Source organism: Canis lupus, chromosome 5, assembly GCF_003254725.2.
Source record: "Canis lupus dingo isolate Sandy chromosome 5, ASM325472v2, whole genome shotgun sequence".
NCBI lineage: Eukaryota > Metazoa > Chordata > Mammalia > Carnivora > Canidae > Canis > Canis lupus.
This window is the reverse complement of record NC_064247.1, coordinates 31,555,907-31,569,266: the sequence shown is the minus strand read 5'-3', so window position 1 is coordinate 31,569,266 and position 13,360 is coordinate 31,555,907. Positions and strand designations below refer to the sequence as shown.

The 13,360-nt window shown below is 37.5% G+C and overlaps 1 protein-coding gene across 3 annotated transcripts in view; it reads left to right on the top strand.

The window, feature by feature from the left end:
* Positions 1-13,360, top strand: part of RABEP1 (rabaptin, RAB GTPase binding effector protein 1) — a 101,280-nt gene that overhangs the window by 32,942 nt on the left and 54,978 nt on the right. For 2 of the 3 annotated variants that reach the window (XM_025462026.3, XM_035716304.2), the window contains exon 2: positions 5,256-5,384. The exons of the other annotated variant lie outside the window; for it this stretch is intronic. In XM_025462026.3, coding sequence (XP_025317811.1) covers positions 5,256-5,384 — 129 coding nt within the window. The remainder of the gene's footprint in view (positions 1-5,255; positions 5,385-13,360) is intronic. 3 annotated transcript variants of the gene reach the window in all.

Here is a 13,360-nt window from a genome sequence, read left to right as displayed (position 1 = left end):
AGCCCCACCTGCTCTGCTATTCTTCTCCCCTCTCTCTGCGAGGCTTGCTCTAAGTACTTGTTGATTTACTTAAGTATTAGCTTAAATGAAGCACAGCTTAGTGGAGACATTGAGTATGATAATACTCACTTTTAGTAATTCCTAAAAGTTGTGCATGAGTTTTTAAAGCACCAAGAGAAGGCAATTTGCTAGCTGGTAGGCCACTTTTTTTTTTTTTTTTAAGATTTTATTTATTTATTCATGAGAGACAGAGAGGCAGAGACATAGGCAGACAGAGGAGAAGCAGGCTCCATGCAAGGAGCCCAATGCGGGACTCAATCCTGTAACTTCAGGATCATGCCCTGAGCCAAAGGCAGATGCTCAAGCACTGAGCTTCTCAGGCATCCCTGGAAGGCCACTTCTGAAACAGAAGTTGAGGGTTTTTTTTATTATTTTTTTATTTTTTATTTTTTAAAGATTTTATTTATTTATTCATAGAGACAGAGAGAGGCAAAGACACAGGCAGAGGGAGAAGCAGGCTCCATGCAGGGAGCCCAATGTGGGACTTGATCCAGGGTCTTCAGGATCACGCCCTGGGCTGCAGGCGGCGCTAAACCGCTGCGCCACCGGGGCTGCCCTAAGAGGTTTTTTTTTTTTTTTTTTTTTTTTTTTAAGGAAATTTATGAATTTTAGCAAATTGTTTGTCCTGGGAAAATTAATTGTAGCTTATTAAAAAAACGATGATTTAATGTGTTTAAAACATTTTGAGACCACTGAAGAAAAATTATGTGCACTTTTCATGAACAGAGAGATTGAGACATACAGTATAAGATACAGTTATAATGATTAAACTAAAAGATGAAGCACTTCATTACTTTTAAAATGTAAATCCGTGTAATCAATGTAGTTTATTATTGTAATTACCCTTTGGTTCAGAGAGACAACCACTCTAAATGTAATTTGGCATATTCTTTCCAGTCTTTTTTTATGTGTCTTTGCATAGCTCAGATTGTGTTGTGTAATTTTGTATCTTGTTCTTTTTTATTTGATATAATTTTTTTTGGCTTGATATTATTCCATTGGATGGATATTCCTACCATATTTAATGGGTTCATTTTACCCAATGATATAGGAATTAAGACTTTTGTGTTACAGAAAGTGTTCAGATTCTTTTGTTCTACTGAAGTTGTGTCTTTTTTTTTTTTTTTGGTGTTTTCTTGGATCTTGAACAACTTTAAACAAAAGATTCTGATTATAGTAGTATTTGACTTAGACTATTTTTCCTCTGTTGGGTATGTTCCTCTGTTGTTCCTCTGTTGCATCAAGCTTAATACAGTGTTAGAGGAATGTAATAGTGGGTCACGGCTTGGGACTTTTTTATTTTTTTTTATTTTTATTTTTTTATTTATGATAGAGAGAGAGAGAGAGGCAGAGACACAGGTAGAGGGAGAAGCAGGCTCCATGCACCGGGAGCCTGATGTGGGATTCGATCCTGGGTCTCCAGGATCGCGCCCTGGGCCAAAGGCAGGCGCCAAACTGCTGTGCCACCCAGGGGTCCCAAGGGACTTAAAAATGTTAAGTTATTACACATTCTCATTCATATCAGGATTAGGGAAGGAGATATATCTAAGAATTACTGAGTCTTTCCTTCATTTATTTACTGTATTACTTTTTCTTTTTCCTTTTTTTTCTTTTTCCTTTCTATGTAGTTGCTTATTTCATATATTTTGAGTAATTAATGTAATAATTTTTCCCTTTGGGTATCAAGCATTAAAAGTAGCCATTGCATAAGATTTTCCCCTTTCTTTTTGTTTTGTTTTTTTAATGTTTTTAAAGAGAGAGTATGAATGTGTGGACAGGAGTATGCAGAGGCAGAGAGGGAATCTCAAGCAGGCTCTGGCTGAGCCTGTAGCCCAATGCAGGACTCAGTCTCACAACCCCTGAGATCACAACCTGAGCTGAAATCAAGAGTTAGATGCTCAACTGACTGAGCCACCTGGATGCCCCAAGATTTTATTTTTAGTAACCTCTAAATCCAATGTGGGACTTGAACTCACAGCCCTGAGATCAAGTCTCACATAGTTTCGATCAAGCTAGTTAGGTGCCCACGTTTTCTTAATATCCAGATGAAAGTAACAATGTGCAGAATGTGTGCAGTGGTTAAGGAAGGCTGAGATACTGATAGCTCTCAACTGCTGAGTTGACAGAAGGCTTAATATTGTTGAAGGCCGGCATTAGCACTGAATTTTTTTTGTTCATGGTGCTGTGAAGATAGGGAAGAGTCTGAGCTGGAAGTCTAAGCATGGGAACTGAGTCAGGATCATGAGGCTAGAGTGACTTCTGGTCTTCTGTGGCTACATACAAAGTCACCTGATCACTCTGCCTTTTCCCTTTATTTGTTAAATAAACACCACTAATTTAATAATGACAGCTAACATTTATCAGTTTTTTTTTTTTTTTTCTAAATGACAGGCTAAGAACTTCCAACATGAGCTAATTGTGAACTTGGTGACCATGTTAGAAAAATAGTAAAATATTTAGTGTGATGAGAGCTGTTTTTGGTTTAATTTGTGGTTGGATGCTAGTGTGTTAGGATATGCCCATTTGTAAACTTCCTGCTGTCTTATGCAAGGTGAATTGATTTTTCCAGAAATAGCAGTAGAGGCATTCTTTTTTTTTTTTTTTAAGTCATTTAGCCTTTTTCTTTGTTGTAGAATTGCACTATGTTAGAAGTACTTGCGATGGATTTAAATTTTTTTAATTAAAAAAAAACAAATGAGAATAAGGGAGTTGGTATATCCTCAAGGGGATCATGATTTCTGGAATTGAAAGCTGTCGCAAAGCTAGAGACTCTGACAGCAAGACATGTGGGTGTGGACTGTATCTGGACAGGCTGGCTCTGGCCAGGACGGCTGTTGGGAGTGGTGAGAGCACACTTAATTTTGGCTGCAGTTTTGTTTTGTTTTTAAGATTGATTTATTTAAGAGAGTGCATGAGGGCAGGGGGAAAGGCAAAGGGAGAAGGAGACTAGCAGACTCCCCACTGAGCAGAGAGCTAGATGTGGGCTCAATCCCAGGACGCTGAGATCATGACCTGAGCCGAAATCAAAAGTCAGACACTTAACCGACTGAGCCAGCCAGGCATCCCTTGGCTGCATTTTAGTTTTTATTGATTCATTAGCTTCAGTTCCTAAATATAACGTTGAAAGGTATGGCCATTTTTGTGCATGTTTTGATGGATGGTAGGAGTGGAGTTGGGATTATATTTGTTAGGGAAAAAGGAAGGACAGAGAGATCTTGCTTTTTCTTTTTTCTTGATTCACCAGAGTCCTTTCTGACCTCATGCAGTAATACCAGCAAGTGTTAAAATGTTAAGTGAAAAGCTTGTTTATTTAACAGTTGGGATTTGGACGATAAAAACACCAAGACAAATAAATAGCACAGATAAACAAGTTTCCTTTGTGATTTCAGATAGTAAGTATGAGATAACAACAGATTCCCCCAGTGGATTCTCCATGCTTCTTTTTTTCCAAAAGTTATCAAATGTTTACATGACCGGAAGTCATTCTTTGCTTTGACCTAAAGATCCTGGTTACTTTGTCCTCAAAATGACCCCTTACCTTTTTTTTTTTTTTTTTGACCCCTTACCTTTAATAGCACATAGTGAAGCTCAAAGGAGCAGTCCCTCCCCTTCCTTCCTTCCTTCCTTTCTTTCTTTCTTTCTTTCTTTCTTTCTTTCTTTCTTTCTTTCTTCTTTCTTTCTTTCTTTCTTTCTTTCTTTCTTTCTTTCTTTCTTTCTTTCTTTCTTTCTTCTCTCTCTCTCTCTCTCTCTCTTTCTTTCTCCTCCCTTCCTTCCTCCCTTCCTCCCCTTCCTCCCCTTCCTCCCCTTCCTCCCTTCCTCCCTTTCCTCCCCTTCCTCCCCTTCCTTCCCTTCCTTCCTTCATTCATTTATTCATGAGAGACAGAGAAAGGCAGAGGCATAGGCAGAAAGAGAAACAGGCTCGATGTGGGACTTGATCCCAGAACCCTGGGATTGTGATCTGAGCCAAAGGCAGACACTCAATCCCTGAGCCATGTAGGCGTCCCTGAACATGGTTTTAGATCCTGATTTTAGTTCGTTAGTTTTATCAGAGGAGTTATAGAGAACTTTGAAAACCACAGAAGAAATTAATGAGCCTAAATCCATTACTCATAGATAAATTGTTGGTGCATTGTTTCCAGTCTTTTTCTGTGTACTGTAATTGCAGACTGGGTTAAGGGACGGTAGGACCGTCAGAGATAATTTCAGATCATTAAGTTTAAATGTTAAAATTAACATTGTTAATTTCGTTATTTTAAATTTTATTGCAAGCAATAAACAAATTTATTTGTAAATTTTAAATGTTAAAATTTTAAGCAAATCATCATTATCTGGATTGGTTTGTAGTAGAGACCTGGGACCTCCGCTGGCCTCAGTGTTTAGACACTGGTGGCATTAGTACCAGTAGGTATCCTCCAGAGGAATTAGGGTCATTGCTTTGTGGCTGGGTTGCTGTTGAGTCAGAGGAGGAGGTGCAGTTTGGACTTCTGGATCTCCCACCTCTTGCTTGAACCAGAAGAACCTCTGGGTTTGTACAAAATAGGCATTTATTTAATCTGCTGTGGCCAAATTGTAGCCTCTCAAGTCAAAATGTGTCCTAGTCCCTGCCACATCCCAGTTACCATGAATCTACAAAATGGATAATTTCCCAGTAACTGAGAGTTCATATGTAATGTACAGTTATGTATCATTTCTATATGAAAAGGTTTTTGATTTTGATTTCAGTGTAATGGTAATGAGTCATCTTGAAATTGGGAGAATAGTTTAGGCTAGTATGGCTTTCCTAACCAGAGAACCTGTTAAATTTTGCTCATAATGCTTAAGATAAAGCAGAGCTACCAAGATTGGCAGTGGGTTTATTTGTGGGATAAATAGCCCAAATGCTCAAATATTTAATAACTTCAGAAGTAGATTGATATTCTGTCAGTTATGTAAAGGAACTTTAAAAGCTCTCTTTTGGGAAATTTGCCTTATGTGTTTCTCTATATATATGCTGTTGCACTTTATATGATTGATGCATTGTGTGTATTAAGTTTAATAGAAGTGAAAATTAGAATTTTCTAGAATATATTAGATCTTTGGAAGAAGCTTGAGTACTTGTTTCATTATAGAAATGTGTAGCTGGAAAACTAATTTATTCTTGTAACTTAACTTATAAATAAAAGTTATTACTTGTTAACTAGTATTTTTTTTTCCAGTTTCTCTTCAGCAACGGGTAGCAGAATTGGAAAAAATTAATGCAGAATTTTTACGTGCACAGCAGCAGCTTGAGCAAGAATTTAATCAAAAGAGAGCAAAATTTAAAGAGTTATATTTGGCTAAAGAGGGTAAGTTCCTAAGTCTCTCTCTAACCCCCCATACTAAGACTGCCTTAAAATGTTGAGTTTCTTGGTAGTACAATGTTAATTTTATCATTGAACAAACCTTGAATTTATTTGTATTTACACTTTAAAAGCCTATTTAGAGGCTAGGGTTAAGAATGAAGCTGTTAGAACCCATTGAAACATATAGTATTTAGGATTTTCCTTGTCTTTGAGCTTCATGGTAATATGTAACATATGTAGGTAGGCTACATCACCCAGGGACACAGAGCTCTCAGTGCTCTTCATACTTGAGAGAGAGCCCAGGTGAAGAGGTTGAGGCTGTTCTAGTGAGAGCCTCAGCCACGTCAGGCTGTCCAACACTGATACTTCATGGGGTAGATCCAGCAGTTGCTCAGTTTATCAGTAAAGACCTAGTACCCACTGTGAGGCAAACATTGTGCCTGGGTGCTGGGTATGAACAAGGAGCAAGGATCAGATGGATCTTTAACTCCTAGAACTTGAACTTGAGTGAGGAAGGAAGGAAGGTATACAAGGCAGATAACATGGGAACATGTTGAGAGGGTCCGGCCCTGAAGATACTGGGACAGGATTACCTGTTGGCCATTGACCGAGGGAAATACGGCGGTGGCTTCACAGCCCTCCTGACCAGTGGTTCCCAGAGTCTGGTTGCAGAACAGTAGCTTCAGCATCACTGTCACCTGGGAAACTTGTCAGAAGTGTACAGTTTTGGGTCCTGTCTCAGACTTGACTGAGTCAGCAACTCTGGGGTGAAGGTCCAGCAGCTGGTGTTTTGAGAAGCTCTTCAGGTGATTCAGATACACGACAAATTTTGAAAACCACTGCTGTAGTTTAGACCAGTGGCTTCCAAACTTTGACGTGGATAAAAATCACCCAGAGAGCTCTATAGGACATGGTATGTTGGGGTGGGGCCTGAGAATGTGCGTTTCTGATGAGCTTATAGGAACTTGCAGTCCTGCTCATCCAAGGACCACAGTTTAGAGAACTGCTGCTCTAGACTGGTGATCATCCAATTTTTAAGTTTATGCATTAAATAAAGTAATTATATATACCTCTCACACCCTTTTGAAGTTGATGTTTAAAAATTTTTATTTTAAATTTTAAAAAGGCGCAAAAGATGTAAACTATCCTATTGTTAACACTAAGAATTTAAATTAAAACTTCACGCTCTTAAACATATACAGCAGAATCATCTATCACCATTCATTTAAAAAAATACATGAATAAGCTCTTTAGCAGAAATTTTATATTTTTTTCCCACCATGTATTGGGTTTTCAGTTTTACATCTCCCTCAGAATTTTATTCTAAAAAGTTGTTTCTTTTTTCTTTTTTTAGGAACACAAGCTTGAGTGTGCATCAGAATTTTACTTGTAGGGTTTGTGAGAGCAGGGATTGTGGGTTTCCGCCCCCAGAGTTTCTGACTCACTAGGTCTGTGAAGTCTGCTTCTAGTAAGTTAGCAGATGTTGCTGCTCAAAAGCCTTTTTTAAAGAAAATTTGGTCAGACTTCTCTGCGGCAGAAATATACTTGCACATATCTTCTGTACTGAGTTACCACTACGATTGTTAATAAGTGCATGGTTGATCACACTATAAATATTTTACACATATAAAAAATAATAAAGAGTAAAAATTATTGGAACACAGGTCTTATGAGATATAATTGGGTTTCCTCTCAAGTTATAACCTCTGCGTGAATAACATTTACTTATAAAAAAGGATAAGTTTCAGGGTTTTTGTTTTTTAAAGATTTTATTTAGTTATTTGGAAGAGAGAGATAGAGCATGAATTGTGGGAAGGGGGTAGAGGTAGAGGGAGAAGCAGACTCCCTGCTGAGTTTGGAGCTTGACACGGGGCTCGATCCCAGGACCCTGGGATCATAACCTGAGCCTAAGGCAGATGCCTAACTGAGCCACTCAGGCACCCCCAGTTGTTTTTTGTTTTGTTTTGTTTAATAGAAGTGCTGAGAACTTTTAGTCTTATAAGTAAGTAGATGGAAATAGAAGGTTTATTTTATTGTGATGATTATTTCGTTCTCTTAAACTCTCTCTGAATTATATGTTAACTCACGTAGTCTGCAGCTTCAAAAAATATTTCTATTCTATTGACTGGCAATTCAATTAGGCTTCTTTCAGTTTTGTTAAAAACAGACTTTGTAATCACCTGACCTGCCAGAAATTTGTTACCCAGTTATTAGTTGTTCACTTTTTTATTACCTTGATATTTTATTTTAAAGATTTTATTTATTTGACCATAAGAGTGTAAGCAGGGGGAGCGAGCAGAGAGGGAGGGAGAAGCAGGCTCTCCACTGAGCAGGGAGCCCAACATAAGGCTCAATCCCGGATCATGACCTGAGCTGAAAGCAGATGTTTAACTGAGCCACCCAGGTGCCCCGACACTGGTATTTTATTTTATTTTTTAATTTTTAAAAAGATTTTATTAAAAAAAATTTTATTTATTCATGAGACACACACACACACACACACACACACACACTCACACACACTCACAGACACACAGAGGCAGAGACACAGAGGGAGAAGCAGGCTCCATGCAGGGAGCCCAGTGTGGGACTTGATCCTGGGACTCCAGGATCACACCTTGGGCTGAAGGCAGGCACTAAACCGCTGAGCCACCCTGGGATCTCTGACACTGGTATTTTAAATTGTCCCTCTGGCTTGATACAGAAGATGAATTTTTACACAATAGGGGAGTGACCCATAGTCCAGTTCAGGATGGGCAGAGGGCCTGTCTCCTGTTAAGTGGGAGAAAGGCTGTTGAGGAAAGTTAGATGGGTATGGAGAATCTGCATTCAAATCCTGCTCTGTTTTGGGAAAGAATGTTTATGAACATTGAGGATTAAGTTGATTCCATTAAAACAATATGGTCTATGAATCCTTGAAACATCTTTGTGAACCCCAGGGGATATTACCCCCTTTGAAGATCACTGCCCTGCAGTGGTGTTCTTTAGACTACAAGTTGTAACCCTTTGATGGATTAAAAAAAATTACATGGGTTGTGACCAGCAGTTTTTAAAAAGGGAAATAAAATGGAAAATAACAGCACAATATACTTGGTAAGGTTCAGTTGAGTCACACAGACTGTTTTGTGTCAGCGACATGTTTATATGTATGTATGTGTAGAGTTGTGGCACAAAAATACGTGTTTTGCTGTGAATTCATTCTCTGGTCAGAGAAGTTTGAAAGCCAGTATTCCATAGGATGCAGCATTCATAGGACTCACCAAAGGCAGCCCAGACTTGAAAGGCTTGCTGCCTGTCGTATGGGATGGGGCTCCACGCTCTTGTGGCTATTTCCCTGTTTCATGTGGTTCCTCTGTAGGCTGCCCTGGAGATGGGAAAGCTGGCGTTCCTATCTAGGCATGGTAGCACTCTGCAAGTTACTGGGGAGGTTGGGATGACCGAGATACAGTTTTTATCTTCAAAAAAGTAAAGTCTTCTGGAGTAGATAATACATTTTGCACAGTATCATCATTTGAATATATGTTGAATGTCATGAGAAAGGAGTTCTGTCCATTTCATTAGTGTGTTTATGTGACTTTGTTAATTTCCCCATATAAAACTTATTTTGACAATTAAGTGTTGGGGCACTATTTTCCGACTTTGTGCAATGGTGTGTCCTTGTCAAGACGACCAGTGATACCTTTAGTGTATATGCATAATGTCATGGAGGCCTGCCTCTGATGACCACTTAGAGCTCACTGCCTTACTGGCTGGGGACATCCTATTTTCCCTCCTCTCACACCAGCGGTCCTGTAGGCTGACCATCCTTTTTATAGCTTTTTCTTTCAGTCTTGGCTTATTCAATAAACTCAAGCTAATCTTGCCCCGAGTTTGTTCATTTTGTTTTCTATTTTCCTCTGTTCCGAAATAAAGCCGTTAGGATTTCCTTTATTTTCTAATTTTCTTCCTTTAAATTATAAAATGGACTTTACTGTAAGATTCTGAAGAAATGAAAATGACCAAGCACTTCTCATTTCTGAAATACATGACCAGTTGCAGTTTTCTATTTCTGATCCAGACAGCGTGTGGTGTGGATTTGTTCAGAGAACATAGTTTGTATATTAAAATTGCTTAAAGGACTTCTAGATCTGTTAAATAATCTGTATGTATGTTTACTATCTGGAGTTTTTGGTGAACTTCAGCTGGTCATTGAGTTGAGATAACTTTTTACAAAATTTCAAAAGGAAAAATGTGATCCTTTTTGAGAGTTTTTCTAAAGAAAATGCATAGTATATAAAAAATGTTGATTCAGTTTCTGTCTTGGCTGTTTGTCTACATTATAATGAAAATAAAATTTACAGATGTCCTCTAAAGCAGCAGCTTATATTATGGCATCTGCTAGGAAGTATAAACCGAGTCTTTTATGGTTGTCACAGATGGTAGCAGTGTAAGTCATGGTTTTGACACGTGCACCAGTCTTTGTTTTATCTTTCAGCAAACCAGGTCAAGGTAACTCTGAGAGTCCAAACATCCATATTTTTCCCAGTAGGATCAGCTTTTGCTTTGGTGTTATAATAGCTGTGCTCTCGTATTTAGAGAACAGCTGAAGTACAAGTGCAAACAGTAAGGAGGAATGCTAATAAAAGAGATTATTACCTTTGGACTCCTCTTAACTGCCTCTTCCTGCCTTAGTACCCACACTTTTCTCTGTCAGCTTCAACTGGGGATGTTACAAGTATTTCTGAAAGCTATGTTGCTTTTCCACTGAACTTGAAGAAAAAGTATTTAGCTTTTTAAAAAAGTATTTGATTGGGTTTTTTTTTAGCCGACTTCAGTACAAAGCTTGGCACGACAATAGGGCTTGTGTTTTGGAAATCCTCAGTCTTAGTCAATAAGAGAAAGCCTGTTACATGAAGCAGCAAATAAAAGACCATAGAGTTCTGAACTTGAAGGAAAATAATAGAAATATAGCACACGTTAAGACCATGAAATATAGCACACCAGAAGACCATGAAATTTTCTAGCGGTGTTCAAAGGATTTTGTGTGTGGTCATAATTTATATAAAGTTTGGATGCTAACTAGCCAGAATTTGTTTGTTTGTTTCTTTAAGATTTTTTAATTTATTCATGAGAGACACACACAGAGAGAGGCAGAGACATAGGCAGAGAGAGAAGCAGGCTCCCTGCCAGGAGCCCAGTGAGGGACCTGATCCCAGGACCTGGGACTACGACCCTGAGTCAAAGGCAGACACTCAACCACTGAGCCATCCAGGAGTCCCCAGCGTTTCAATAGTTTCAGTAGTTTAAAATCTAGGTTAAGGAAGATATTTGTGGTTCAGTTGCCATAACCTTGCACTTAGATATGGAAATAAAACTAGGGTATATTAAACAAAATTAAAAGCCATTAAATATCTTAGAAACAACAAATAAATTGAAATAAGATAAATAGATATTTTAAACTATAGATAAAGCATAGAGATTTTAGTAAATTAGAAAATGGTATTTGGGAGTTCTTCCTCCCAGTGAGACAGAGAAGCATTAAAGAGCAGTTGACATAGAGGCTGCAGTGAGTCTCTAACACATTCCTAAAAAAAAACTTGCAGAAGAGAGTGGAGGGTAAAATATTTGAGGAGATAGTAACTGAAGTTTTTCAGAGATTAAGAAAAAAGTGAGTCCTTGGGGCACCTTGATGGCTCAGTTGATTAAGCATCTGCTTTCAGCTCAGGTCATGATCTTGGGGTCCTGGGATCTAGCCCCATGTTGGGCTTCTTGCTCAGTGGGCATTCTGCTTCTCTCTCTTCATCTGCCCCTCCGCCAGCTTGTGTTCTCTCTCTCTTTCTCTCTCTCTAGTAAATAAATAAATCTTTAAAAAAATTAAAAAAAATCTTAAAAAAAAAAAGTCCTTAACATAAATACCAAGCACCAAGTAGGTAAGTAATAGTAAATTCTTATTTTGACGTATCTTAAGCTATAGAACACCAAGAATGAAAAGAAAACATTGAAAGCTGCAAGAAACAATTGTTGTTGGGAGATGCCATATAAGCAAAATCGATGACAGGAGAAAATGAAAGATCTTCAAAGGGCAGAGAAAAGTAATTGTCAACCTAAAATTTTATATGTAGTTACATTATTTAACAATGAGAGCAAAATAAGTACTCCAGGCATATAAAAACTAGGAGCATTAATCACCCACATAAATCACCAGAAGAACTAGTAAAGATGACATTTGCAAGAAGAGTAAACAGAGGGAATACATAGAATGGAAGAAACAATACCAGTCATAGAAACTGATAAGTTTGAGGATAAAGAACAAAACCAAAACTTCATAGCTTATGTTAGGTTGAAGAAGAAAGTAAAACAAATGCAATGATAACAAGATTAGGGCTTAAGGCAAAAAGCATTGAAGGAATATAGAAAGCTATCTTATAAGGAAAGAAACAATCTACCAAGAAAATATGAGAATCATGAACTTGTATATACCTAAGGAAATCACCATGATGTGCCGTATAGAACAAAAGGTGAAAGAATTGAAAGAAGAAATGAACAGATGCACACAAAGGAGATGTTTAATATTGTGTCAAGTTCTAGATTAAGCAGTAGGTAAGAATATAATACCTGTGAGCAACAGAATTTTAAAAAGTTTCATTTTTATACCCAAGGAACCAATTTTATACCCAAGGAACCAAAAACGTTTATTCCTTTTATATTCATAAAAAAACTTAACAAATTGTCTATGTACATATATCTCAAAGACTCAACATAATTAAAATAAATCAAGGTACTTACGTTTTCTTACCTAATGTTAAAGATTTTAAACAACAATGTTTTTTAAAAGTTTAAAAACTGGGGATCCCGGGGTGTCTCAGTGGTTTAGCACCTGCCTTCATCCCAGGGTGTGATTCTGGAGTCCCAGGATTGGGTCCTGCATCAGGCTCTTTGCATGGAGCCTGCTTCTCCCTCTGCCTGTCTCTGCCTCTCTCTCTCTCTCTCTCTCTCTTTCTCTGTCTCTCATGAATAAACAACAAACAAACAAACAAAAGCTTTAAAAAATAAATAATAAAAGTTTAAAAACTAAGAGTGCAGTCCTGTTGCTCTTGAGTTAAAGAGCAAATCAGTGGAGGTCGCAAAATCTGAGAATACAGTGAAGATACTTAGGAGAAGCAGCTAAAACAGTACTTGGAGAATAAGCTTTTAAAAGCATTTATTAAAATTAAATTATTAAAAGATGAGAGATTGAAAAATAAATGATCTAAGTGTTCAGCTCCAGAAGCTATAAAAGGGGTGAAAACAAAGAATGTAGAAGAAAAAATAGAAATTAATGAAATGGAAAGCAAAGTTAACAGTTACACTCAATAAAAAGCACGTCTTTGGGGTAAAACAAAACAACTACTGATACGGTAGAACTATGGATACTGTGTATGTCTGTGCCAAAAATCTTGGGTATTCAGTTGAATAGTATCCCAGGAAGTATGAATTACCAAAATTACCTCCAGTAGAAAACCTGAATAAACCATAACCATAAAGAAAACTAAGTCAATAAACAGAATTCTTACTATGAAAGATGCCACAGGCATAGGCAAATTTTGTTAAATCTACAAGGAAAATATGTTTCTTTTATATGCTATGTCAGAAACAAAAAGAGAGCCATCCATTTCATTTTGTGGAATTAGTCTAACCTTGATACCTAAACAAGCAGCACTAATACTAGCATACAAATAAATTAATCTCATTTATGACTAGAGTTTAAAATCCTAAATAAAACCGACTTCAATAGAATGTTCAAAAATATTACACTATGACTATGCATACTAGGAATGCAAGGATAGTTTAACATTAGAACATCTGTTGATGTAACTAACTACATTAACAAATTAGGATAAACCAGAAAAGACATTGAATAAAATTTAACACCTCTCTAGTAATGAGTTCGTACTAGTTCTTAGCGAATTAGTATGCAGGAGGGCCTGGCTTAGCCTGTGAAAATATATTTTTTTTGAAAA